Consider the following 26,232-nt stretch of genomic DNA (forward strand, 5'->3'; position numbering starts at 1 on the left):
TCTCCTCCCCAAAGAAGAAAGGATATGGTAGTAGAGATAACCTTCTCAAGAACTGTTAATTTCAGAGATAAGTTCCCCTCCTCTCTGCCAGTCTTATAGTGTTGTTGTTGGCAGGGTTGGGAGTTTACAGAGCCTTTTAGACCTTAGCTTTTGGAAGAACAGATGGATTCTTAGAGTGCACCTAAAACCATTCTTTTAGGGGGGGAGGGTAGAGGGAGTGTGTGTGTGTGTGTGTGTGTGTGTGTATGTATCAATATACTGATGTAATTTTTTTCCTGAGAGAGAGATTATTGATGAATAGCAGTAAAATCTCTTTCCCAGCCCTATTCCTGGCCAAACATTGTAAGAATACTCTGGGCTTTAGAAGGGAGAGTCAGAGGGGAAGCAAAGAGAACTTAGATAACTTAGTCTGCATGTGAAGGATCCCTGCTCCTTTCCCCATCCAGTCCTACGGAGTGGGTGGAAATAACAGAAACCACAGAAGAATCTTGGATTTAGACAAGTAGTTGCATGCTTCCATCCCTCAAAGAGTCCACAAAGGCAGTAAGACACAGTGTTTCTTACCCCCTAGCAAGGGTGGGCAGGTGACCCGAGGCAGTGTCCTGATTTCTGGTGGGCTTAGTGAGCACATGGCTGCGGGGTGAAACCGGAAACCACAGAGGGGTGTCTGAGGAGAGCAGGAAAGCTGTTTTTCCTACAGCCTAGATTGGAGCAGTGGCAAGAAATTGTTTCCCACATAACCATGAGTATAATGCAAGCCTTCCTAAAAAGCCCTCATGGCTGGGAACAAGGGAACACCCCACAGTACTGGCATGAGCCAATAACCAAACACCAGACAGTAATAAAAATCAGCAGATGCCTATGTGCATAAATGACAACCAGGCCACAAACCTTCCTATGTGGGCCTTGGCACACAGTAAGCCCCTCAGCACCTGACTCCAAATCTAGAGCAACTCCCAGGAGAGAGGTACTCCAAACTGCCTGAGAATAAGTTTCTGTTTGCCATGTGGGGTGGGTTTGTATGAGACAAAGGAATGTATCATTAGTAGATTTATCTTTAAAGAGGTTTTTTTTTTTTTTTTGGCTGGAACAGGAAGGAATCTTTTTTGTCTTGTGGGAAGAGAGGCATCAGAAAAAACACAGCTGCCGAAACACACATGGAAAAAAATAAGGGACAGCTGCTGAAATTCAGAGCTCTCCTAAGTTCCCTTTGTATCCCACTCTGATTTATGTCAACCTGGAGCCTCCCCATCACACCCTGATATCCTAGCTTAGGTGTTGTGTTCCCAGGATACCACATGACTGTACAGAAGTTATTTTCCATGAGCCACGTACAGCTTCCCAAGTCCAGATAAAATTCACCACATTTATCCTCTGTGTATGGTGGCTAGTGACCCTCACCCTGCCCTCTGCTATCAAAGGCTGAGACCCATTTTTTATTTCTATTCCATTCACAATTCTTATTATCTGAGGTGGATCTGAATTTAAGAAATTTAAAGCAATTGGTGTGTGAATGATTGATAATCTAACTCAGTGGTTCTCAAATTTTAGAGTACTTCAGAATCACCTGAAAGGTGTGTTAAAATAGAGATAACTGGGCTCCAAACCCAGAGTGTCTGATTCAGTCAGCCTGGGGCAGAACCTGAGAACTTGCATTTCTAACAAGTTCCTGGTTGAAGAAGCTCCTGGTTCAAAATCACACTTTGAGAACACCAATCTAACCCATTGAGGAGGATTTATCTTGAGAAAAGGAGCTTCTTACCTTAAATAAATCTGTAATTGGGACATGGTCAGAAAAGAGAAAGGTGGCCTTCTGTGTTCCTCATTTTCTCCTGGGGAATCCACTGACTCATGGAAAGAGAGGGTTGATGTTATGGAAATAGAGTGACATAAGCTCCCCACCCCCACCCCAACCCCATTAACCAACCCTCACCCTTAACTGGGAGCTTTATAAGCAACTTTGCACCTTCTACAGTATCATAAAAACAGTGAAGGCAGACCGAAAGGCTGTGGTTAAGTGGATGAATGGGGTCTTACCTTGTGCCAGGTATTGTGCTAAGGAGGTTACCTCATTTGAATCCTCATAACAGACTTATAAAAAAGGTACTGTTATTATTACATACAACGTGGATGAGGATTAAAGAGGTTAGGTGTCAGCTGGATTTGGAATAAGATTAACTCTGTGGCACTCTGTGGCATTATTCTTGACCATGGTGTTACCGCCCTCCATCTACAGATATAAGTTAGGTTGAGCATAAATTGCCTATTGCTCAGACAGTGCACCTGATGTGGAAGTTGAACCAGAAGCAAGAGGATGTAAGTTGTCTCTCTGGATGTAGTCTGTTTATGCGGTAAGGCTGGCTTTTGTTCAGAGGCTTTCCCCACATTCAGTTAGTGATACATAATACTCTGATACCATTCCCCTTCCAATCATAAGCAGGTAAATCACCAGACAGTGTAATAAATGTTAACTTTACATTTTATTCTCCTTGCGTCTTCAAAGAACATTTGTGTCTGTCCTGGAGAATCAGGTTACCACAAGGATTATGGTGGAGATGATTGCTTGTATTTTGAGGCTTTTTGTATACATATTTCCTCAGAATGGGAAGGTATTCTCTCTAAGGGGGTAACCCCTGAACTTCCCCTTGGTACTCACTAGTGTGGCACAAATAATACTAAACTATGAAACATCAGGCCCAGAGTCTGCTGAATTGTGGTTAGAGAGACACATCTGTACTTGATTTGAGGTGCACTGGATGTAGAGGTTATTGTGAAAAGATGAAAATAATGACTTCAGTCCTCAGAACCCAGCAAGATAGGCATAATTTTCCTCACATTATAAATTAGAAAACTGAGAATTAAAGAGATTTGGAAACCTTTCCTAAGGCTACACAAAGATTCAAAGTCTAAGATCTGTCTTTCACTCTACATTATCTCTCATTACCTCTCATAACTTTTAAAACATATTTTTCGCAAAGTAAAAATGAGAAGAATTCATGACTATTTCCTTATTATCTAATGTTTGTTTTTCTCAGATGCATATTAACTAAAAATGCCCATTTTCTTTCTCACTTTCAATTAATTCCAAAAGAATTTCTAATCACATTTATGCCTAAGCTTTTAAGACTAAACAGGAGTTAGTCAAGCAAATAGAGAGAGAAATGTGATTCAAAGAGAGTAAAGAGAATGTTTAAAATCTTAACTTGAGAAAAAGCTTGGTATGTCTAAAAAGCTGAGATATGGCTGAAACTGAGTGAGAGAACTGGAAATGAAATAAAGAGAAGTTGGGAAAGTAGGTAGGAGATACTAGAATTTTTTAAAAATAGTACTTTATTTTAAGTATGATTCTGTAGGTCAGAGATTGAGGCTGGTATCAGCTAGGTGATTCTTATCCTGGACTTAAGACTATACTTTCAGGGATAATTTCTATAGTTTGTCTTATCCTGGACTCACTGGAGGTCACTTACACAGCTGTAGGTTGGATGGCCTAAGAAGGCCTCACACATACATCTGGCAACTGGTGCTGACTGTAGGCTGAATCACATTCACCAGTCAATTCTTCTCTTCGAATTACTTAGACTAGGCTTCATTGCACAGATCATTGCAAGACAGCAAGAGCAGAAGCTGCAGCTACTGCATTTTTAGGGTCAGAGCTAGTCACAAGACCAGTCCAAATTCCAGTGGTAGAAAACAGAGTCTGCCTCTGCATGTGAGAAGTGGCATCTTTTATTTGGCCTTAGGAATTTTGAACTGAGTTTGAGTAGATTTTAAGTTGAAGACACTTTGAGGGTGCGGGGAGAAGGTAAGGATGATAAAACCAGGGGATTTTGCAGCAGGAAGTAGAAGTAGTGGTTTGGAAGGGAAATGGAGAACAAGATTGGAAGATAAGTTGTCGTTTGTAGTGTTGTATGGAGTGTTTTTTCTCTGTTGCTATATTCTGTGTTTCTCTTTAATGTTTTCAGGATCCTCCAGGATCCTGAGCTGTTTTTTTACCCCCTCCCTTCTAATGATCTCTTACTTTTATTTCTATTTAACATTAAAGAAACAGCTTATAGAGTCAGGGCCCTGTGATAGGTATTATAACCATTAAAATATGTATATGGGCCTCTAATGCGTAGGCCAAATTTCTCCTACTCCATCTCATATATATATTTAAAATATAAAACTTATCCTTAAAAGAATTTTCTCAGACATTTTGAACCTTAGAACTTAAACTTGAAACTGTAACCCTATAGAATCACCACAAGATGGTGCCACAAGTATATTGAAAGTAAGAGTTTCCTCATTCCTAATCGTACGTTTTGCTGGAATTTATTAATGAGTATGAAAAGCAGAAAAGTACAAAGAGGTGAGGATGTGTGTGACATGCGTGTGTGGGCACGAGCATGCTCATTTGGCAGACTTTTTATGATCATCTTCTATGCATTAGGTAGAATCTATAGAAGAGATATCAGGGTGTGTGTGTTGTGTGTGTTGTGTGTGTTGTGTGTGTCTGTGGTGAGAAAGAGAGAGAAAAAGGGATAGGGGAGATTTTTCTCCAGATTTCAGGAATGAAAAGTATTACTTAAATATCTAATATTACCCTCTGTCTGGAAAAATTGTAGTTCATTTTAAAAGATATTATATATGAACATAAATGTTTAACAAAGCAAACTGGTTTGTGTGATAGATGCAGAGATAGGACTAGCATTCATCAATATGATAATGTCTTTTACTTTTGCAGTAGAAACATATGGCTTCAAATGCTTGCTTTTTCTTCATTTTTGATGAGTCAGTTTACCATTTATCATTTAACCAAAAAATCTTTTGCAAATATAAGTATCACGGTGAAACGATAACGAACCATTAATAAAGTATCAATGAGTTTCTACTAGTAAGTGCACTAGTAAATAAAACATTTTAATGTGGAAGCAGGTGGGTTAAATTATTTACAATGCGTTTATTTCCCTAGACTCCTCAATTATAAGTTTATAAAAATCTTTTCATGAAATAATTATTACATAGCTCATTTTTTTAGGTAGAGCCCATCTGACTTCCTGTAGTTTCTCATGAAAGGACAGACTTATAAGGAAAAAAGATCTTGGTCAAAATATACCAGATTGGATCCTTGAAAAGAAGGTATTTGATTTCCTTGGTATAAATCTCAGCTCCTTAAGAGAGAGTCCAGGAATTGTCTCTAACTTGGAATAATTCAGACCCAGTGATAACACAGTGGAAGGAGTATTGATATACTTTTCTGACTCTTTGTCTTACCTAGGATTGATAACTGTTGATTTCAAAGTATTTTCCCAAATCTGAATTTTATTCTTTCAAGCAAGAATAAAGTTAGTATTCCACATCTGTACTCCCTAGGTAAATTTAATTGAGATTTATATTATAGGGTTTATCAAAATTGAGGCTCCTTACGAATGAGAGTAAAGCATTTTGGAAATAGGATGAAGCCTCAAGTTATAACTCCAACCTCCCAAATGCTTTGAGATAGATCTCCAGCCATTTTGGATGGTGTCAGAAATCTAGAACTATACGTAAGGTAGACCTGAAAAAGTCATTATAGAACAGCTCTATATTTTTTCTGTACAAGTGGTTTAAAAATGTCAATTATATAAGTACGGAACTCTAAGGAATTGATATATAAAGGAGTTTGAATGGAACTTTGAGAAAAAGAATTAAAATGAATGGCCCATTTTTAGTGGATTGATAGTCTTTTACTTTAAGAATGCTTTGGACTATGAACTTTTTCACATATTATATTTATTAAGAGATAGATATTTTATATTGTTTTGGTTTAAAAACCAGGTACTGACATCTTTCAAAGTGGAAAGTGAATCTTAGACAGTTATGGTAAGTGTTTGGGTGGCTTGAATCATCAAGGGCCCACCTAAAATCTTGGTGTCTTAGAAGTGTAATCCATTGTGTGTGTGTGTGTGTGTGTATGTGTGTGTGTGTGTGTATTTATGTGTGTGTGTATTACTTATTTTAAATGAATCCAGAGAAAAAGGCTTTTGATAGCTGGCTCAATAGAAATTTAAAATTAGTGGGTTTTTTTTTTTTTTCACTTTGGGGTAAATGTGTTATCACCATGACTGACCTACTTTCTTCATAAAAATGTTCTATTGTCAATACCTTAGCAGCATCGAAGTCAAGGAGACTGTTGGGCATCCATCCAAGTTAGGCATCCCTGTTGAATGTTACAGCTGACTATGGGGTTGGTGTTGATCCTTGGCACTTATGGTTTTCTGGTGCTGGTTCTTAGGCAGGGTGTGAAATGTGTTTGCTTTTCTCCTAATTACATGAGAAGTTTGGAGGAACTGGATGGTCTGGTTATTGTATTTTTTTATGGGCCAAATGTGATGACATTTATGTCATGTTGACCCATTTCATTTTAAGAGCCTACCCTCTGGTGAGTCTGCTTTGCAATCCAGAGATCTTGGCCTACAGATGCTGGAAGTTAATTTTTTTCTTATGTAGACATGATGTAAAAGGTATAAGGCAATGCTGATTTTGATCCTTGGGAGTTACCCACTCTAGATAATCAGTTACTTTTAGAAGTTGCAATAATTCCATCAAAAAACCAGGGCATTATTTTGGTTGCTAGGGAAAGAATTCCCCAAATTATGCTGTACTTTCTAAAATGAATAAATGCAGTTTTTTTTCTTCACATAGAAAATAACTTTGCGATCATATTCTAGATACTAAGATTAGAAGTACACATTCTGCTATACTTTGTATAGTGAATAGGAGACCAGTGTTCTAATAAACGCCTCTAGAACTCCTCCCCACTGCAAGTTTAAGCCCCAAAGGCACTCAAGCAATGTTTTTTCTGGGGGGGATACTTATAGATTTTTTAATTTTATAATTTTATTATATACAATTAACAATTGTATATACTTAAGGCACTCAAGCAATGTTCTTTTTTGTAGGGATACCTATAGTTTTTTTCTATTTTAAAAATATTTTTATTATATAAAAATAACAATTGCATATATTTAAGGTGCACAACATGATGATTTGGTATACATTTACATAGTGAAATGATTACTACAGTCAAACCAATCAATATATTCATCTCCTGATATAATTACCTTTTTGTATATGGTGAAAGCACCTGAAATCTACTCTCTCAGCAAATTTACAGTATTCATTATGGTGTTATTAACTGTAGTCATCACATTGTATAGTAGATTGCTAGTCTCATTCATCCTGCATAACTACAACTTTGTGCCCTTTGATCAAGATCTCTAGAGCAGCGGGCCTCAGCCTTTTTGGCACCAGGGACCAGTGCTCCTATGAGAATCTAATGCCTGACATTCTGAGGTGGAGCTGAGGCAGTGATGCTAACGCTGGGGAGCCACTGCAAATATGGATGAAGCTTAGGTCGCCTGCCGCTCACTTCCTGCTGTTCAACCGGGTTCCTAATAGGCCATGGACTGTTACTGGTCCATGGCCTGGGAGTTGAGAACCCCTGTCTTAGAAGCTGGTGAATGATATAGGCCCAAAGTCTTAAGTCCAGTGTCAATGCTATATTAAAAGTTTATTAATGTACTTATTATTAAAAATTATTTATTTGAGAATTATATTCATAGGAAAACTCCAAATAAGTACAATGCATATTCATATTTCTTAGGAATATATTTTTTTCATGGATTTTAAAGTTTAACCATTTGAATATTGATGGTAAAAAAAAATCACTACATTTTTTCCTACAAATGATTTCTAAGCACTCCTACACCAAATAGTACGTACCATACAAAAATAAAATAAGGCCCTTTACTTCATAAAGTGAAGATTATTTTTTGTTTCTGACATTTTCACATGGGTTGTTTAACATGAACATTTTGCTTTTGGGTACAAAGAGAAGAGGGTAATATTACCCAATGTTTTATGGTTCATTTTGAAAATATATCTTTCCTTCGAAGTTTTCCTTTTGAAAATTATAAAGTAGGTTGCTAAAAGAAATATTTACGTCAAGTAACTTTCACATTCCTGAGTATAAATTAGGTAATCAGTGAGTGGTTGATAGTATCTTTTTGTTTTGTTATTTTTTTGACATAGTAATTCAGAATGGCTTTTTCTTGCCTTCCATTCCTATGCCCTAGTTTTGTCATTTTGCATTATAACCACATCTCAGCTCTGCTTTGTGTCTCAGTCTTAATAGCACCTTCTTGCATATTTTTTTTGCCCATCCTGTTAAAGTAATGCTAATTTCCAAATTTCTTGCCCAAGCAAGAGAACATTTGCTTAGGTACTATTTCCCAGTCCTTAACCATATAACAGTTTAGGTAACCATTTCTACAGGTCTACAATCTCTTTTCTACAATTCTTGAAATTCAAGAAGCTATGAAAATATGGTTTTCTAATTCATATTGATAGCAAAACCTGACCTAACATGATGTGAGGCTGATGATCACCTTTATCCTATCTAGTATGAATATGCACATGTTTTGCTACAGAAATGTTAATGTGTCTGATTATAGAGTATCACTCCAGACTCGACTGGAGTCATTATGTAATTCATGGTATATGCAGAGTATTCTCTTTCTAAAATCTGAAAGCATTTTAATTCTGAAATGCATCTGGCACTAAGGGTTTTAGATAACAGATTAAGGACCTATCATCAAATATTATGATTTCATTTTAAACTTTTATTACTAAGGAGCTGCATGTATGATAATAATGAAAAGAATTTTAGGCACACAATCTTTCATGGAGTATTTTCTAACACAAGAAAAATCAGAGAGAGAGAGAGAGAGAGAGAGAGAGAATGAGAGAACACTAAGCAATTGCTGACAGGATGCCCAATATCATTTCTCATAGTACATTTCAGTGTTGTCCTAGGGGCATCATGAGACACAAAACAAATTCAGACAGAAAAAGGAGCTACAAAGGATAGGATAAGTGCATTTTGCTATAATGTAGGTACATGTACATACACACTCACATGTGTGTGTGTCCATTCATGTATGTCTAAAACTGTCTTCAAGGAAGGGTGTCTAACTAGTGGCTTGTAAGGGGTCAACTCTACACATTGGAACATAATGAGGATACCCATGGGTGTGCCATTTTTAACATTGCTCCAAAATGCTGTTATGTAAATGTATGTTTTGGCATATTGCTTATTTTTACACAGATGTTTTGGGTTGTAGACACTACTAAATGTGGTACCTAAGAACTAGCATTATTGCCAGAACTGAACATAAGTCATTACAGAAGATCCTAAAATCAGAAATTGCCTTTATTGGATCCTGATTTGCTCTGCTTTAGAGATTCAATAAGGACCTAAAACCCATTTTAAAAAAATCTGAATAGAACCTTAAATGTGTGCTTTATCAATGCTGTCTACTAGGAATTCCTTCCAGTAATTTTTGCGATTTTTGATAAATATTTTATGTCCTTTTTGCTTTGTACTTTGCATGCACACTTCAAATCTCTATATCAATGATCTCAAATCATTGCTGCTACTTTCTGGGGTATAGCTACCTTGTTCCTTTTAAGTACTTTGTCAACTGGCTCTTGCATCTTATAGTAACGAAAGAGGAAGGATGATGAAAGGTAAAGATATAAATTTGGAGTGGCTGGGGTAAGAATGTATGGATTTAGCTATAGAGTTTTAAAAAAATAATAAGCAGTCAAAGACTATTGTGTTTCAAATATTCTCTACCTTGAATGCTTATTTTCTTGTTACATAGAATACATTTAAATATCTCTTTAAAAATTTGTCTTAGAGTAAAATTAATGTATTTTGCCCTGCTGTTAGCATAGCCCTGCACATTTTTACTATCATTATTATTTTACTTTAGAGACAGGCACACAGGGGTTAAAGGATATTTAAACTTGCTCTTTAATGGATATCTGTGTCAAATATATAGACATATAGACTTTTTTTGTGTGTGTTATAACTGTAATAGCCTCTAGTGATTTCATTTGTCTATAGAAAAATCCCAGGAACCTATAGCTATTTTTGTATTTTTTGTAGCTTTTATGATAAGTCCTTATAATATAGACTACTGATTTCTTCTTTGTATCTGGCTCATTGTTGAAAAGCCAGAGCTATTTTTAACATTTACACAATTTCAATAGATGAGTCTTCATTCCACAAGGTTTGGTACTAAATCTGTGGAGCCTTTCTTAATCATATCCTTTTTTTGTGGTTTGCTTGAATTTGATCACAGTGGCTGATTTCATGCATTGATAATGAAGGCTTAGGTTGCCTGTTTCTCGGCTTAAATCTACCTCAGACTTGTAGGTTGACAGTGCTTCTGGTTTCAGCACGCGTGGAGATATAGAATTGGAATTGCTCTGCTTTCTTTACAAATGACTCAGAGTGTGCTTGTCCTTCTCTAAAATGTTGCTAGCGTGTAAAGGATTTTCAGTGAGCAGTGCAATAAACCAGCATCTGGGAAGGTTTGGAGCTGCACTGATATAGTGTGGTACTGTCACACGGATTATCAGGGCTGGAGCCAAGTCTTGGTAGCGCTGTGCGTTACACTGGTCACATACTGGAAGTTTTCTTTATCCAACTTGGTAGCTCTCAAAGCTGGTCAGACCCCTGCCAGGATGTGGAGTGGACTTCCTAGCAGAGGTGAGCATTTTTATTCTAAAACTTGGATGCTGGGATCTGGGGTGTCAGTAACAGATTCTTTCGTGTGCTGTGTTGAATCCTGTGGAGTTATCAATTGTGTTTATCATATCATGCTGACAGATCCGAACGGCAACAATGAAGAGCAAATATATGATTCTTTAATTTTATTGGGAAGTAACTCCTTAAATGGTTGTGATAGCATTCTTTTTTTTTTTTTTTTTCTGTGCTAGCTGTTTGCCGAGGACATCTTACCAGTAGGTGACTTTCTTTGCATTTTAAACATTCAGAACAAGTCAGTGATATTGTGTGATTTGCTGTCATTACATTAAGTAGATAATTAGCAGTTATTATGTGCTTCAGGTATACAAAATAAAGGCTATGAACTAAATGTACTTTCTAGAATCTTTGATGTGAATAAACATAGGAAACAAGTGACTTTTATGAGACAGCTAAGAAAGTAAGTGGAATGAATTACATAGTGGAGTATTGCTAAGCTTGACATTATTATAATTAAAAGTTATGACCTGTCATGCACTGGACAGCCTACAGTAATTGATTTCTAGAGATGGTATACTGAATGAGAGAAGGAGAAAATTAGCAGCATTTCCTCATAAAGCATGTTTTAATTAGATGTGACATTTTAAATGTAGCAGATTTTATCATTTAAATGTAAATAAAGTACTGGTACTTACCTGGGAAGCTAAATTACTAGATCGTCATGCACAGAAAGGTCTGATATGTTATATTAAGTATAGAGTATTTGAAAGCCAACTAGAGAAGGGCAACCTCAAAGTTAGTCTCTGAGTGGATGCAGTCCTATTGCTTAGGCTCTTCTAAACTCTATTCCTGCCTGATGAGAAGCTGTTTCTAAAGAAGAAAGGGCTGCGATAGTTATGATGTATTCAAATAGCAGTATGCTTATTAAGTGTCTATTTAGTATGTTAGGTCTGCAGAGAAATCTATTTTTATTTGATTGGAAGCTAACATGACACATGGAGTATGTATATGTGTGTGTGTGCGTGTGCGTATGTGTTTTTCCTGCTAAATTTATTTGAGGCAGCTGCTTTATGGCATTTAGCTCTAAAGTTATAGATAAGTGTGTATTTGTTTGACAGAAGATTCGAGAACCCCATTTACTGCCAGTACATGTAAAGCTTGGCTAAGCAGACGCATCAGGAGCAAACCATTTGTGTTCGCCAATCTGTCTCAGCAAGTCCCAGGGCCACTATCTTGCTAGAAGCCACTGTGTGCTTTTGAAAGCATGAAATTAGTTTTATACTGAGCACATGGTTTCTCATTTAGCAGCTCTTTTTATGGTAATGGTCAATTTATGGTTCACTGCCAGGATTTCGGTGTTCTGTCAAAGCTGATATAGCTCCTGCTAAGGTGTCTCTATGAGATAAGTTTTTAAAAAGCAGAGTGGGGAGGGCACCTAATTAGACCCTCAAGAAGAGACTCTTCCCTTCAACCTAGTCTACTTTCTGAATGCATTATCATTTCTCCAAATTTTCTTTATGTTGTTTAATCCACGATCTACAAATTTAAAGTTGCTAACATTATCCACTCTGGACCTTACTTGACATGTGACATCAAAATAGTTTTATTCTGAAATGGAAAGTGTTCAACTTTTTGCAATGCATTTGTAGAAAACCGCTCTGTTAGTGCTGGCCATATTGTGCATTAGACTTATCTGCTTGTTTCTATATACTTCCTAGAGCATTATTAGAGATAATGCAAGAGTTTTATATATTTTTTAGTCAATGTATGTTACTCATAATTATACATATGCATGCTATGAGAAGGGTTAGTTAAGGAATAAAATTAAACACTTTCAAGATACGTTAACAATGTTGAAAAATGTCTTCTTTTATAAAACTGCCTCATCTTAAAAAGTAAAACCTCTCAAATACTAAAATTATAAAAATATTAAAAATAGTTTTTATTTGTTTCCACAGAGTTAATAGATCAAGTATATTTGTAAATTTTGTAAGAATGATTTCCTTAGCTTTTTTCTTTCCATCAAAAAATATACCTTGTTGAAGTTTTGTTGATCATAATGTGTTTTGAAATAGAGGTGATCAAAATTAGCTACCAATGACATTTAATGAAGTATTCTTGTGTTTATTCTTTGCGTGGTTGTAATGTGTGTGTGTGTGTGTGTGTGTGTGTGTGTGTGTCTGTGTCTGTGTCTGTGTATATGTATGGAGTAGAGTACATGTTGAAATGGTACTTTTATACTTTTTCTTTTACATGGCTTTGACAATAGAACTGAAAACACTTCTTAAATCTTGGATTTTATGATTTTTTTTCTTGTTAATCCTTGGATTTTTGCCTAGGTTAAGTGATTTCATGTGATCTAGGATTCAAGATAAAATGTTATTTATTAAAATGTAGGGATATAATATGTGCTATTATAATTAGAAGATTTTCTGTTTTTAGATGAAGCATAATTTTAAACAGCTTATTTTTCTTCTGTTCTTTTGGGAATGTTATGTCACAAGTCATCATCAGATTGTCAGGGGGATTTTGTTTTAGATTTTGACTTACAAATAAGTGTATCAGATTTCTCACTTCCCCAAAGCTCATGAAACAAATTGGTTTTGTGGGTTGAGATTTAGAAGGTTAAAAGGGCATTGAGATTTTTCTCTTTGAATTTCCTGATGATGTAATGTGTTTAATAAATGAAATCTTTAGAGAAGTTTTATAATGTCAGAATATTCTTAGAATAGTGAAACTTGTCATAGTACATAGATCATAGAAAATTTACTAAAGGAAGTGAGGGATAATTTAGTATATCTGCCTGAAGTATTAACAGTTAACTTCTCTTTCACGAGGAGTAGGATTTAGAAAGTTATCACGAGGATATGGGATCTTCATGAATCTCAATGATTTGCCTACATCTTTTCACTTTTATATCAAGAGATAAAAATCCTGAGTTTCCTTTAGCAGATTTGAAAATGATTAGTAATGAAATATAGCTGATGTAGTAAACCTGCTTTAGTTGAGAAACATGATTGCAAAAATTAAGATACTCTTCAAGTTCATTGAGCTTTCCCAAAGTATATGTTCAGTAATTAGTATGAACTATTTATATAGTTTGTACTTTGTTTTGAGATATGTTGCTGTGGTGATGAATAATTTTTAGTATAAGTATGTCTCATGCAATATTTGGGACATACCTGTCCTAAAAATGACTCATTGTTAAACTAAAATCCAAATTTGACTGAGTGTCCTGTATTTAGTATGGGAATCCTACCTGAAGTTTCTAAATGAGAATGTGAGTGTCTGGTAATTACCTAGCTAATTGAATCTACCAAAACTGAAAAGAAGGCTTCACATTCCTGTAAAAGCAATCCAGTAAGTTTCTACTGTTAGAGTTTATGCCTGGAAACTCCTATGATAAAGTTTACATTTGAGAAACTTAAAATAGTATTAAAAAATAAGATTGGTGGAGCAGAAATACTGAGTAAGGATAGGAAAACCTCCTGTAAATACTGAGGTAAAACAAAAAAGGCAGCACATTAAATAATAGCTATCAGTAACATTTTAAGTAAAAAATATTGAAAATTGTACAATTAATTTCCAATTGTTATCGCTTGCCAACTAGAACATTTTCAGGATTGTGAACCCTCAACAGATTTGAGATGTTTATAAACTAATTTTGTTTTATAGATAAGATGCCTAATGAGAGGTCCCTCCCTCAGTGCCCCCCTTTACCCCTCCATCTGGACTTTATTCAAATGTTCATAGTTTGAATTTGGATTTTAGAACTTTTACTTTTGATCGCTACTTCCTAGGTTTCTCATATAGGCAGAGTAACTTGCACACTTGACTTAGAAGAAAATCTATGAGTTAATTTAATTATTCAGTGCACCATAGCTGAGTAAAATAGAATAGAGACATTTATTGTGTACCTACTTTGTGCCTCATATATCAAAATATTTATAGGCAGGTCTTTATTGAAATTTTAAACAACATATTAATATATGATATAATACCCATGTATAAATGCTAAGATGTTTATCAAAAATACTGTTCCCAGCCCAGAGTTACTCCAATCTTAATGTCACCAGAACAGAGCACAACATTCTATCCTGGCTCTGAATGTCACTCTCACACATCTGGCAACCTCCTCACAGGGGAATAAAGGAATAAAGGCTCATTCATCTTCCTTCACCTTACATAAGGCTATATTGTAAAACCCTCTTTGCTCACTCAGCCTCCTACATTACCTTTCTTCTCTCTACTCACTTCCCAATATTTTCCTCCACCCTCTTATATTTTTGTAAATATCCTCAACAGGAGCGACTAGACATCAGTGTATAATTTTTTTTCTCAAAATGAGAAAAAAAATATAGAAGCAAACTTACATATACTGTAACAGAATTTTTGTGTTAGGCTACTTTGCAGCTATTTAGTGAATAATGTAGAGGACAGATTTGGAGTATATTCTTTAAGCTAACCTTTTTGTACCCCCTGTAAAATGCCACCTCAGTTTTCTCTCCGTCAGTCATGTGACATGTCAAATCAGAAAGTTTTGAGCCCAAATCGATTAGTCGAATGTGAGAGCAATTAACCCAAATTTTGGAAATGGAGTAACTCTAGCAGCCCAGTGAACTGTTCAGTAATCTTCTTTCAGCTAAATGGTACCCCCATTGATCTAGGTCATTTCTCAATGTCTATTGTCCTATGGGCAAAATCCAAATTAACTTTCGTTTTTTTCATGTCTATTAACAGTATACCTCTATTTCAATATGATTACTTTGGATCTCAAAAGATATTATTTTTTTGCCTCTCCTTATCAATCTGTTTTTCGCCTTTGCCTAGTCATAAATGTTACTGTTATGAATTACTTCTAATTGTTTAAAATGATACTGGTGCCTTTTCTGATATCTAAACTATGTTCTGATTCCTCTTTATCTTAAGTATCACTTTATTTTAGTCTCGTTGTCAGCTCCAATGTCTTCCTACTTAAATCAATCCTATTGGCTGTGTGGTCTGTTTGTTATGGTAAAATACCAATGTGAATCCATAATCTAAATTTTGATCACTAAATATCTTCAAAAATATTTTTTTTTTCTTTGCAAGTATGCGCAATTTTTAGAAAAGGCACTGGTGAGTAAGTTAAAGTAGCTAGTAACTTGAGAGATTCTATTTCATTTAATTTCCTATAACGTATAATTGCTCAATAGCTATGTTTTAATGGCAAATGGCAAACTCCTGTTCTTTCAGAGAGAGGAGACTTCTGTGTTCTGATTCTAGCCAGGGCATCTGCAACACCCCTGGGGCATTTAGCTGAACATCTTTTGCTGGCATTTCAGAATGGCGTGTGAATTTTACTAGGAGATCTATGGTATTTCCAGTTCTATTTCTTTTTCTCTGATCCACTCTTTGGCAGTGTTGGTTTTTTAGAAGATGATGGAGGGAACGAATTTACATCTCATAACCTTCTGTTTCTTCCAGCAAGTTAAAATGGTGTTTCTTTACTCAAGTTTTATTTGAGGGGTACTGGAAAAGGGAGCCTGAATTTTGAAGAAATGTCAAAATATTCAGGAATAAGCAGATTCAGAGATGAATCAACAGGGACTTTTTCTGGTAATTTTCTCCATTTCATGTATTTTTATTACTGCGCAATGGGTAATACTGTATTCATGATAATTAGTTAACTCTTGCTTAAGTGGAGCTTTTGGATTTTGTGTGATTTAGGTGCACAATCACTTTTAGGTATATTAGTGCAAGTAATGGATGTCACTCTGTGTGCACAGTAGTTATAAATCCTGTACTGCATTGTGAATCATGCTTTAATTGGGGTGAGGAGAGAATACGGGTGGCTTAAAAATGATCTCTAACACTTCTTGCTTCAGCTACAACTGGCTTAACTAGTATCAGATCCCTACCAGTAAATTTTGTCATCGTCCTTTAATTGAGTGAATGCAGTAGTAAATTGTATATAATAGGGCTTAGTATTAACAGTAGTGATAACTAATACTTTCACTCTACATACATGCCAGACTCTTCAAGTATATAAACTCTTGAAGTATGCAATTTGTGTAACAACCCTATAAGTAAGGTCTATTATGCCTACTTTACAAGTAGGGAAATAAGTACAGAGAGGTTAGATTACTTGCCCCAAATCATTCAGCTAACTCAGCTGGGATTTGAACCTAGGCAGTCCAGAATCTATAGTTTTTACCACTGCCCTTGACTAGCTCTCTGTAAAACATTTAACAAAATCTTTGTTGATATTATTTTGTGAACAAAATAGAAAACTGTGGACTGAATGATAATGTGAGTTAGTGGATCCACAACTGGTTGACTGACTATATATCCAAGTGTATCTGGTCAATGTTATCTTAAAGTAAGGCTCCCAGGACTCTGCAGTGACTTGGTGAGAATGTTGATTACCTGGTCATTAAATTTGTAGGTGATATGAAGCTAAGCTAATAAATACATAGGAAACACAATGAATATAAATCTTAACACCTAGGCCCCATCCCATACCAAATAAATAAGAATCTCTGGGTGTGTAACCCAGGAATCAATATTTACAAAGCTCTCAAGGTGATTCCAGTGTGCAGCCCCATTTAGAACCACTGTTTTAGAGAGATGGACTAACCCCAACATGATCAGTTTCAACTACAGTAAATGGAAGAGAGAGAAAATATGCAGGAGTATTGATGAACTATAAACTCATATATGAGTCAAAAGCATGATATGATTGCCCCTCCACCCACCAATCTTAATGGATCTTAGATAGGATTAGAGGAAATAGAGTATCTGTAACAATGAAGTTTGCTCAGCTGGTCAGAGCATGCCTGGAGTTTGGGAGAAGTGCAGAGAGTTTTAGGTACTTTCTTTAGAGAATAACCACCATGGCAAAGGTGCACTGAGTACGATATGAAGAAATCATTAGGGGAATTATTATATTGTAACATTTGAATTATAGATGTTCAGTAAAGCTTCCTGGTAAAATCAAGATTAGTGGACGGGCTGTTCAAGAAGAAAGATTTTCACTTGATATAAAGAACTTCCCAGTAGAGCTGTTTGAATATGAAGGGATTCCTTTTTTGGACATAGTGCATATCCCTCATTGTTTTCGAAGCAAAAGGCAGAATGTAACTTAGGTGTATGATAAAGGAGGATAAGGGTTGGATGGATGGTTAAAATAGATGGTGTTCTTAGTTCAGACTCTATAATTATATGAGCATGTTAAATTAATAAGGTAATATATCAGGATCATTTGTTCATTACACTAGTTCTGGATCTAGGAGAAGCAGCAGAACACAGTGATTAAGGGAGGACATTTTGTGAGGTTTAAAACACAGCTCTACCACAACTTAGTTGCATGACCATGGGCAAATTATTTCACTTTCCAAGTCTCAGTTTCCTTATCTGTAAAGCAATAATAATAGACTCTACTGCATAGATTTGTTGAAAAAATTGAGTGAGAATAATGTATAAGTTCCTTGCATGACAAGTTGAGGGAAATGGGAGAAATTATATAATCAGAAGTTATGGTAAAAGCTGTGAGGTTGCCAATGATGACTTTATGGTTTGGCATGTGGTGAGTAAGTACTTAATAAATGTAGTCCATTATTATTTAGAAATTATTCTTTCTTACATATAGCTGCCTTCTAGTTAAAATTAGAGTCTGAGAGATAAAACCCAGAGCAGGTAAATATTGGTGATAGATATGGGATGGAAGCATAGGAATTCCAAATGGAGGAAGCTTTGGGTAGGTGGAGGCCACAGAGAATTGGGAATGGGTGGGAAAGGAAGAGAGATTCTGAGAGGAGTTTGGGGAACTTTATTGCTTATAACTCTTCATCTTTTTCGCATCTATTATTTTGTTTGATTCTTACCATAACTCTAGGAAGTAAAGTAGTTTTTGCTCATTATACTGATAGTAAATCAGCCTCCACAAAAAGTGAATGTCTTGCCTAAAAGAGCTGAGAGTCAAACCTAAACCTCTTGCTCCCCGTCCCTACCCCCAACTTTCATACATCACACCAGCTCCTTCTTAATAGTTTTGTGGGCAGCCCAGCTTGAATATTTACATTTGAGTGAGTACTTACCAGTAGACTACAAACAATGTGACAAAGTTTGGACATTAAGGAAAGATGTGAAAAAAGAGTGTGATCAGTGAGTGAAATTTACTCCAGGGATAAAGTTTTAGAGTTTTTTCATTGATTGGAAGAAAGCTATAAAGAAGGTTGGAATGATAATAAAATCTCAAGTAGTAGTCATACTAGTCAATGATGTTGACATTATCACATTTTATAGAATCTAAACACTTAAAGGGCTTTCTGTGTAATATAATTAACTACCCTTAACACACCTCGTACTTTAGGACAAACACAATGTAACAAGTTAAATAGTTAATAAGAATCACCATTATATATTAAAAATTTAACAGTTCAATGTGTTGAGGGAGGGGGAAGGGCAGAGAACTAAAGGTTGTGCTTTGATTCTGTTAATCAAAAGAAGAGCTAAAAAATCTGCAAAATGCATGGAGAAATGCTATGACTTATTTTTTAGATAAAGTTGTAAGGCTCCAAAACAAGTATCAAACAAGATAGTTTTTATAAATGATTCTGCATATTCTTATTGTAATAAATATAGATTATATATATGATGAGTCAGTTAAAATAATTTTCATGTGATCAGAACTTTTAATTATTAGTTATAATTGCCACAATCATGCTTCTTGCTGACCAATGTGTTATATTTTCCTTATCACATTTGAATTTGTTTAGGAAATGTAAAAATAAGTTACATAAGCAAGATATATTTAAGGAACAAGTTTATCCAGAGTTAATTACTTCTACATCCAATAGTATAAATATTTAATTACTGTACTTATCACATGCGTATTATTTTGAATTACCTTTCTCTCCTATCTGACTGCCTTGAGGCTAGGAACTGTGTCTAATTCTTTTAAATACATGACTCTCAACACAATACTTGACATGTAGTAAATGATATACTTAAAATATTGACTAAAGGATAGGACACTTGAATACACTATTGGACAGTTGAATACAGAGTATATGGATACTTGTATAGAACTCGATAAATTATTTGATATTGCTGCTTATAAAAATATTTATTCTTTATTTAAAACTACAGTAAGACACTATTTTTCTTCCCTGTCAGAGGGCAAGATCAGACCTTATGATGAGTTGGAGAGTGTGTAGGCCTGGAGACCCTCTCATATGTTGGTGGGCAGAGTATAAATTGGTTCATGTTTTTGTAGGGCAATGTGGCAATAACTATCAAAATTTAAAATATGCACATCTTTTGACCCAGCAATTTTACTACCCCAGATTTAGGCAATATATATATATGCTTGTATATGCTACATAGAACAATATATTTTCTTGCATGTGTCTATATACAAATACATGCAGGATTTTATTGTAACATTATTTGTGGTAGAAAAATATAGAAAAAAGTACGCAGCAATGGGTGATAATAACATTAATGGTTCATTCATGCTCTTTGATATTCTCTTAACCAATTTGGGATGCTATGACAAAATGCCACAGACTGAGTAGCTTATAAACAACAGGAATTTATTTCTTGCAGTTTTGAAGACTGGAAATCTGAGATCAGGTTGCCAACATGGTGGAGTGAGGAGCCCCTTCCAGGTCACAGACTTCTCCTTGTATCCTCATACATGACAAAAGGAGCATAGGATCTCTGTGGGGTCTCTTTTATGAAAACATGAATCATATTTATGATGGTTCTACCCCCATGACCCAAGCATTTCCTAAAGGTTTTACCTCCTAATACCATCACATTGGGCATTAGGAGTTCAATATATGAATTGGGGGTGAGGGTCACGAATGTTAAAAACAAAGACAATATTATGCAGTAATTTAAAATAACAAAGTATACCTATAGGAACTAATATGGAATAAGATAAAAGATATAAGTAAAACAAGCAATATGCAGAACAAAGTACATATTGTTTGTGTAAAAGATATATATATGTGTGTGCTTATGTGTGTATGTACATGTATATACAGAGAGAGAGAGGGAAGGAGGTAAGGGGAAGAAGAAAGAGAGAAAGAAGGGATGAATGAATTTTATAGAGTATTGGGAACTGAATTCAAAGTTATGTTCCCTTTTGTACTGTTTGAAATAGACTTACATTGAACTATTATGCACTTTTGTAGTTTTGAATTATTAAACATATATGTGATTTACTTTTGAGAATAATCAATATATTCATATTAAAAACAAAATGAAAGATGAAAGTGGAGGGAAAATGAAAGTAATGCGATGTGATCAAGAGTTATCACAGCAAAAGCTCTTAGGATTGCCAGATGATGACCTCATTGTTTCTAGACACAATTAATGGATGAGAAAAGATGTAAAGTAGAAGCCATTTCACCAGGTAATTGGATGATGATCTAGTCCTACTGCCCTTTGTCCTCTCAAGAGTCTGCTCTCTGTAAATTCAGGTAAAAATATGCTGTTTGGTCAAGTCTCGAGCAGATGTTACATTGACCCTCTAGAACCATTCCCAGTGTCCAGCCTTAGTGTGCTAGATAGTGTGTGTTTTTTTCCCAGAACTTGCTGGAAATTTGATCAAGTATTCACACAGTCACTTGAGTGTCCCATAGAAATATTTTCACTTGTCTTATTTTTGAGTGTCTGTGTAAAAATCCAGGGCCTTCAGGGACTTCAGCTTTGTGAAAGAAAAATGCCAAAGTACCTCAGTGCAAGTTGCACTACCATATTAAAAGAAAAAGAAAGAAGGACCAAAACCACGTTAAAATAATAGTAAGGCATACCTTAAGTCTATAAACATGACAACTTCCTGTACAGCACTGAGCTTCCCTGTTGTACAGTGAATTTGTTTTTTAATCTCATACATTGAGTCCTCTGTTTGAGAAACTCATACTTGGTGATCTTACCTTTGGGGTTGTAATACAGTCATGAGGAGATGATAGACATTTTATCATGAATTCCCTTGCTTCTGAGGGTTTAATGCTGAGTTTGAAAGTTAATTTAACTCATTTTTTTTTGTTTAATAAACTCAGAATTCCAGCTGAGCTGAAGTGGGAGTGATTTTATCTTATATTCAATGTCAACTTGCAGAAATATGGCATGAAGGACCTGATTAATATTATAATCAACTGACTATTGATGATATTAACTAGACATTTTCCTTCTGTCTTCTAACTGGTCTAAATTGGCTGTAGTGATGCTTTTTAAAATATGCTCTTGTTTGCAATTAAAGATGATACTATTGGATTTTCACAGAGCCATATATATATATACCCTATATACTCGCACACACGCACACACACACACACACACAGACATATACCCTATATATATATACCCTTTTCTATTATGATCAGCTGCACAATTGCTGATCATATATATTTATGTATTGCCTACCCATAATTAAGGGTAAAATTTATGCCTTTGAATCTACACAGAGCCAACTAGATGGCAGGAAAGCCAGGATAGTAGTCTCATTAGTATCATGCTCTAATTGGCTGAGCTAACTGGACACCATTTCTGTTGACCTAATGCTAATATTCTATGAATTTACATCTTTCTCTGCCTCATAAAAATGACAACAGAAATAGAGCAGGGAAAGATGCCTTACCAACTTGCTATGGTAGGTAGTTTTAATAAGGTTCAAAGAAGCGTCTATGAATCAGCACAGGAATTATAATACGGAAACTATAAAGGCTGAACATTTGTACAAGAAAGAAAGAGTGAGAGATCCTAATCTAAATAAGTAAGTTCCTTTCCTTTGATAGGTATTATTTCTTTGTGTAAAGATTAGTGCCAAATGGAGGTCTGTTTGTAGTATGTCTGCAGGGTGAGGTGGCTGTGAAGAAATGTCAGGAAAAAGCATTTTGCAAAGCAGGCAAGCTAGTTATAGAGGGCACAGTGTGCAAGTCTCTGGAGCCTTCTAAGTCCCGGTTGTGCTTTAGTTGGGGACTATAAAATAGTACTGATAGCCAGGTTCTTCCCTGATCAAATTACAATCAATTACAATCACTAGTATGGGTGATTTTAAAAGCTCTTCTGTTTATTCTAAAGCCACCTTTGAGAATCACTGATTAAAGGGATTATGCTCTGCTGTATAGGTAATGGAGAGTCTTTGAAAGAAGCAAATGAGTTGATTGTGAAAGAACTATTAAGAGTGAGATAATAGAGCATAGTGACAAAGAGTTTGTGGTTTGACAGGAGTCATCCACAGGTCCAAACCCTGGCCCAGACTCTTATTAGCTGTGTGGGAAAGTTCTCTAACTCTCTAAACTTAGTTTTTGCATCTGTAAAATGTACCCATTAGGTAAGAGTAATTATCAAATGAAGTTAGGGATGCTACAGAGCCTGACACATGCTTAAAAATATGGTAATTTTGAAAATAAAAGCAGCTGTACACTTTTCTAGGTTTCTATCCTTAGCTATCTCTTTTGTGCAAAATGGGAATAATACTAGCCAGATCTAAAATGTACGCATATTTTGCTTGAAGAAATATTTGCATTTCTGTCCACTAAATGCATATTTCTAAGAATTTAATCCATTTTAACTAGTGATTTCCATGATAAGGCCTGAGTTACATTTTTACAGTAAAAAGAAAAAATGTCGCAGTAGACTGTTTGTAACTTTTAGTGCCTTAGAACATGCTGTTCATTGTCGAGAATTTTTCTATTATTTCACGCTAAACTTCCTGTGTATATATTCCTTTCCTACTCATCCATCCATCCATCCATCCATTCATTCATTCAGGTGTTTATTTGATAGTATTTATTAAGCATAACTTTTCTCCTAAATTCTTTTATCAGTACAGAAGCTGTACCTATTACAGATGAACTGCATTGCAATACTTGATTTGTAAGTTAATTAGCGGTTTTAAAGCATCTTCCTGTAGATTTAGTATTTCAAATTAGGTCTGTGCTTCCAAGTGGCCCGCTTGGTGCAGCCGGTAGCATGTCAGTATTATAGCCACTATTTTACCCTTCACGTAGATTTTTGAAGGTTGACTGAGTTTGTAGTTTTAAAAAGAAGAAAATTTGTCATGTGTTTTGAGTTACTCCAGACTTAGCAACTCTCAAAACATGAAGGATTAAATGAGAGATTATTATTGGGATAGTTAGGCTGCAAGAGTTTAATCGTGAGCATTTTATTCAAGAAAATTTCTCATTGATCTTTGAAAACAGTCAAACCTGACAAAAGGGCAGTTGCTCTTTGAAAATAGGATCAACTACCCACTGTTTTAAGATTCAGCGCGTGGATCATGATTGTGATGCTTTTCAGAAATATCTGTAAGTGCTTTTATTGTTTGTTATCATCAATCTGCATGCATTTTACTACTAAATATCCTTTTAGTAGACTTTACAAAAATGCCTCCACTGATGTGATTAGTCACCCAATGAAAACCTGCTTGCCTCCATGCTAGTCTCGGCATCTGCTCACAAGTAAGATTTCCTCAATATTCAAAATAAATCTTTTCAGTCACTTTATGGTAGCTTCAGTGTGCTCCATATGGCTTAAATATGTAGAATTTAGGTATGACATGGTATTTTTCCATGGTGGTTGTTCAAAACAGTTCTCATTTGGACATGTTCATTGGTTATATTTTAATCATATAATTCTCAATTTATCCTTGTTTTGTATATAATTCTGTTCCCAAAATTTAAAAAAATCTATCCAAGCAGAAAGACTGTATGATTATAGTCTACTTTAGATTATCAATATTTTTGGGTGGTGAGCATTCTTCCTCTTTCCCACAGTTAATCTTTAAATGGCTAGAAGTCGTTATTTATAACTGTAGCAATTATATACTTTTCAGATATTATTTTCTCAATTATATAGGACCTTTCCCAACTGTTACATTAGAAGATAGTTCATGATGAAGGATCCTAATATTGCTTGGCTAATACAACTCCACCTGAAAGTTCTGTGTATGAGAAAATAAATCAGCTACATTTTATATTTTTTGGAGTGTTACATTTTGGAAAGATATAACTGATAGATATTTTGAGCAGGGCAATTCATGTTAGAGTCTATTTTAATGTATTTTGAACTTGTAAAAATAACAAAGTCATAGAAATTGAAGGGTAACCTGATAAATTATCTTTCTTCTGCTGTATTCAAATCACCTTCCAAGGAATCTGTGATCTATTTTTTAAAATTTTATTTTTAGTTTCAAGTATACAGTACATTGGTTAGACATTTATATAGTTTATGAAATGATCTCCCTGATTACTCTCTCTCCTCTGGCTCTATATCTAGTCATTAGATTACTGCTGACTACATTCACTATGCCGTGTTCTCCGTCCCCATGACCATCAGCTACTAATTTGTACTTCTTTAACTCTTCACCCCTTCCTCCCAACTCCCCAGTACCCCTCATCTCTGGCCATCACTAGATTGTCCTCTATATTTGTGAGTCTCTTTTTGATTAGTTTTGTTCTTTATATTCCTTAGATTCCTCATATAAGTGAAATCATATGGTATTTATCTTTCTCTCTCTGACTTATTTCACTGAGCATAGTAACCTCTAGGTCCATCCATATCATTGCAAATGGTAGGATTTATTTCTTTTTTTTTTTATAGCTGAGTAATATTCCATTATGTATATGAACAATAACTTCTTTATCCAATTGTCTGTTGATGGGCATTTAGGTTGCTTTCATATCTTGGCTATTGTAAATTATGCTGCCATGAACATGGGAATGCATTGATCTTTACAAATTACTGTTTTGGTTTTCTTTGGATAAATACCCAGAAGTGCAATTGCTGGGTCAGAAGGCATGTCTATTTTTAATTTTTTGAAAAATGTCTATTTTTAATTTTTTGGACTGTTTTCCATAGCGGCTGTCCCAATTTTCAGTCCCACCAACAGTGTATGAAGGTTCCCTTTTCGCCACGTCCTCGCCAACACTTTTTGTTCTTTGGTTTATAGTTGGTAGCCATTCTGACAGGTTACCCATTGTGGTTTTAATTTGCATTTCTCTGATGATTAGTGACCTTGAGCATCTTTTCATGTATCTATTGGCCATCTGTATTTCCTCTTTGGAGAAATATCTATTCCGGTCTTTTGCCCATTGTTTAAAAGGATTGTTTGTTTTGTTGTTGTTGTTGTTGAGTTGTATGAGTTCTTTATATATATTGGACATTAACTCCTTATCAAATATATCATAAATGAATATCTTCTCCCATTCAGTTGGTTGTCTTTTTGTTTTGTCAATGGTTTCCTTTGCTGTGCAAAAACTTTTTGATATAGTCCCATATAGTTTGATATAGTCCCATTTGTTTATATTTTCTTTTGTTTCCCTTGTCTGAGGAGATATATCTGAAAAGAAATTACTAGTAGCAGTGTTGGAGAGATTACTGCCCATGTTTTCTTCTAGAAGTTTTATGGTTTTGGGTCTTACATTTAAATCTTTAATCCATTTTGAGTCTATTCTTGTATACAGTTAAGAAGGGGTCCAGTTTCATATTTTTTGCGCACATCTGTTCAATTTTCCCAATACCATTTATTGAAGAGACTTTCTTTATCCCATTATATATTTTTGCTCCTTTGTCATATATTAAATAAGCGTATAAGCATGGATTTATTTCTGTGTTCTCTATTCTGTTTCATTGATCAATGTATGTTTTTATGCCAGTAC

The 26,232-nt window shown here is 35.2% G+C and overlaps 1 protein-coding gene across 7 annotated transcripts in view; it reads left to right on the top strand.

The window, feature by feature from the left end:
• ZNF385B (zinc finger protein 385B) overlaps window positions 1-26,232 on the top strand; it is a 360,527-nt gene that overhangs the window by 90,855 nt on the left and 243,440 nt on the right. For 2 of the 7 annotated variants that reach the window (XM_011356700.2, XM_023529104.1), the window contains exon 1: window positions 9,764-10,579. The exons of 3 other annotated variants lie outside the window; for them this stretch is intronic. In XM_011356700.2, coding sequence (XP_011355002.1) covers window positions 10,555-10,579 — 25 coding nt within the window. In that variant the 5' untranslated portion in view covers window positions 9,764-10,554. Of the gene's footprint in view, window positions 1-9,763; window positions 10,580-10,625; window positions 10,834-26,232 lie in introns of those variants that run through there. 2 more of the 7 variants (XM_023529070.1, XM_023529084.1) reach the window with 2 other exon arrangements.

Source organism: Pteropus vampyrus, unplaced genomic scaffold (genome assembly GCF_000151845.1).
Source record: "Pteropus vampyrus isolate Shadow unplaced genomic scaffold, Pvam_2.0 Scaffold2, whole genome shotgun sequence".
In the NCBI taxonomy this organism is placed as follows: Eukaryota; Metazoa; Chordata; class Mammalia; order Chiroptera; family Pteropodidae; genus Pteropus; species Pteropus vampyrus.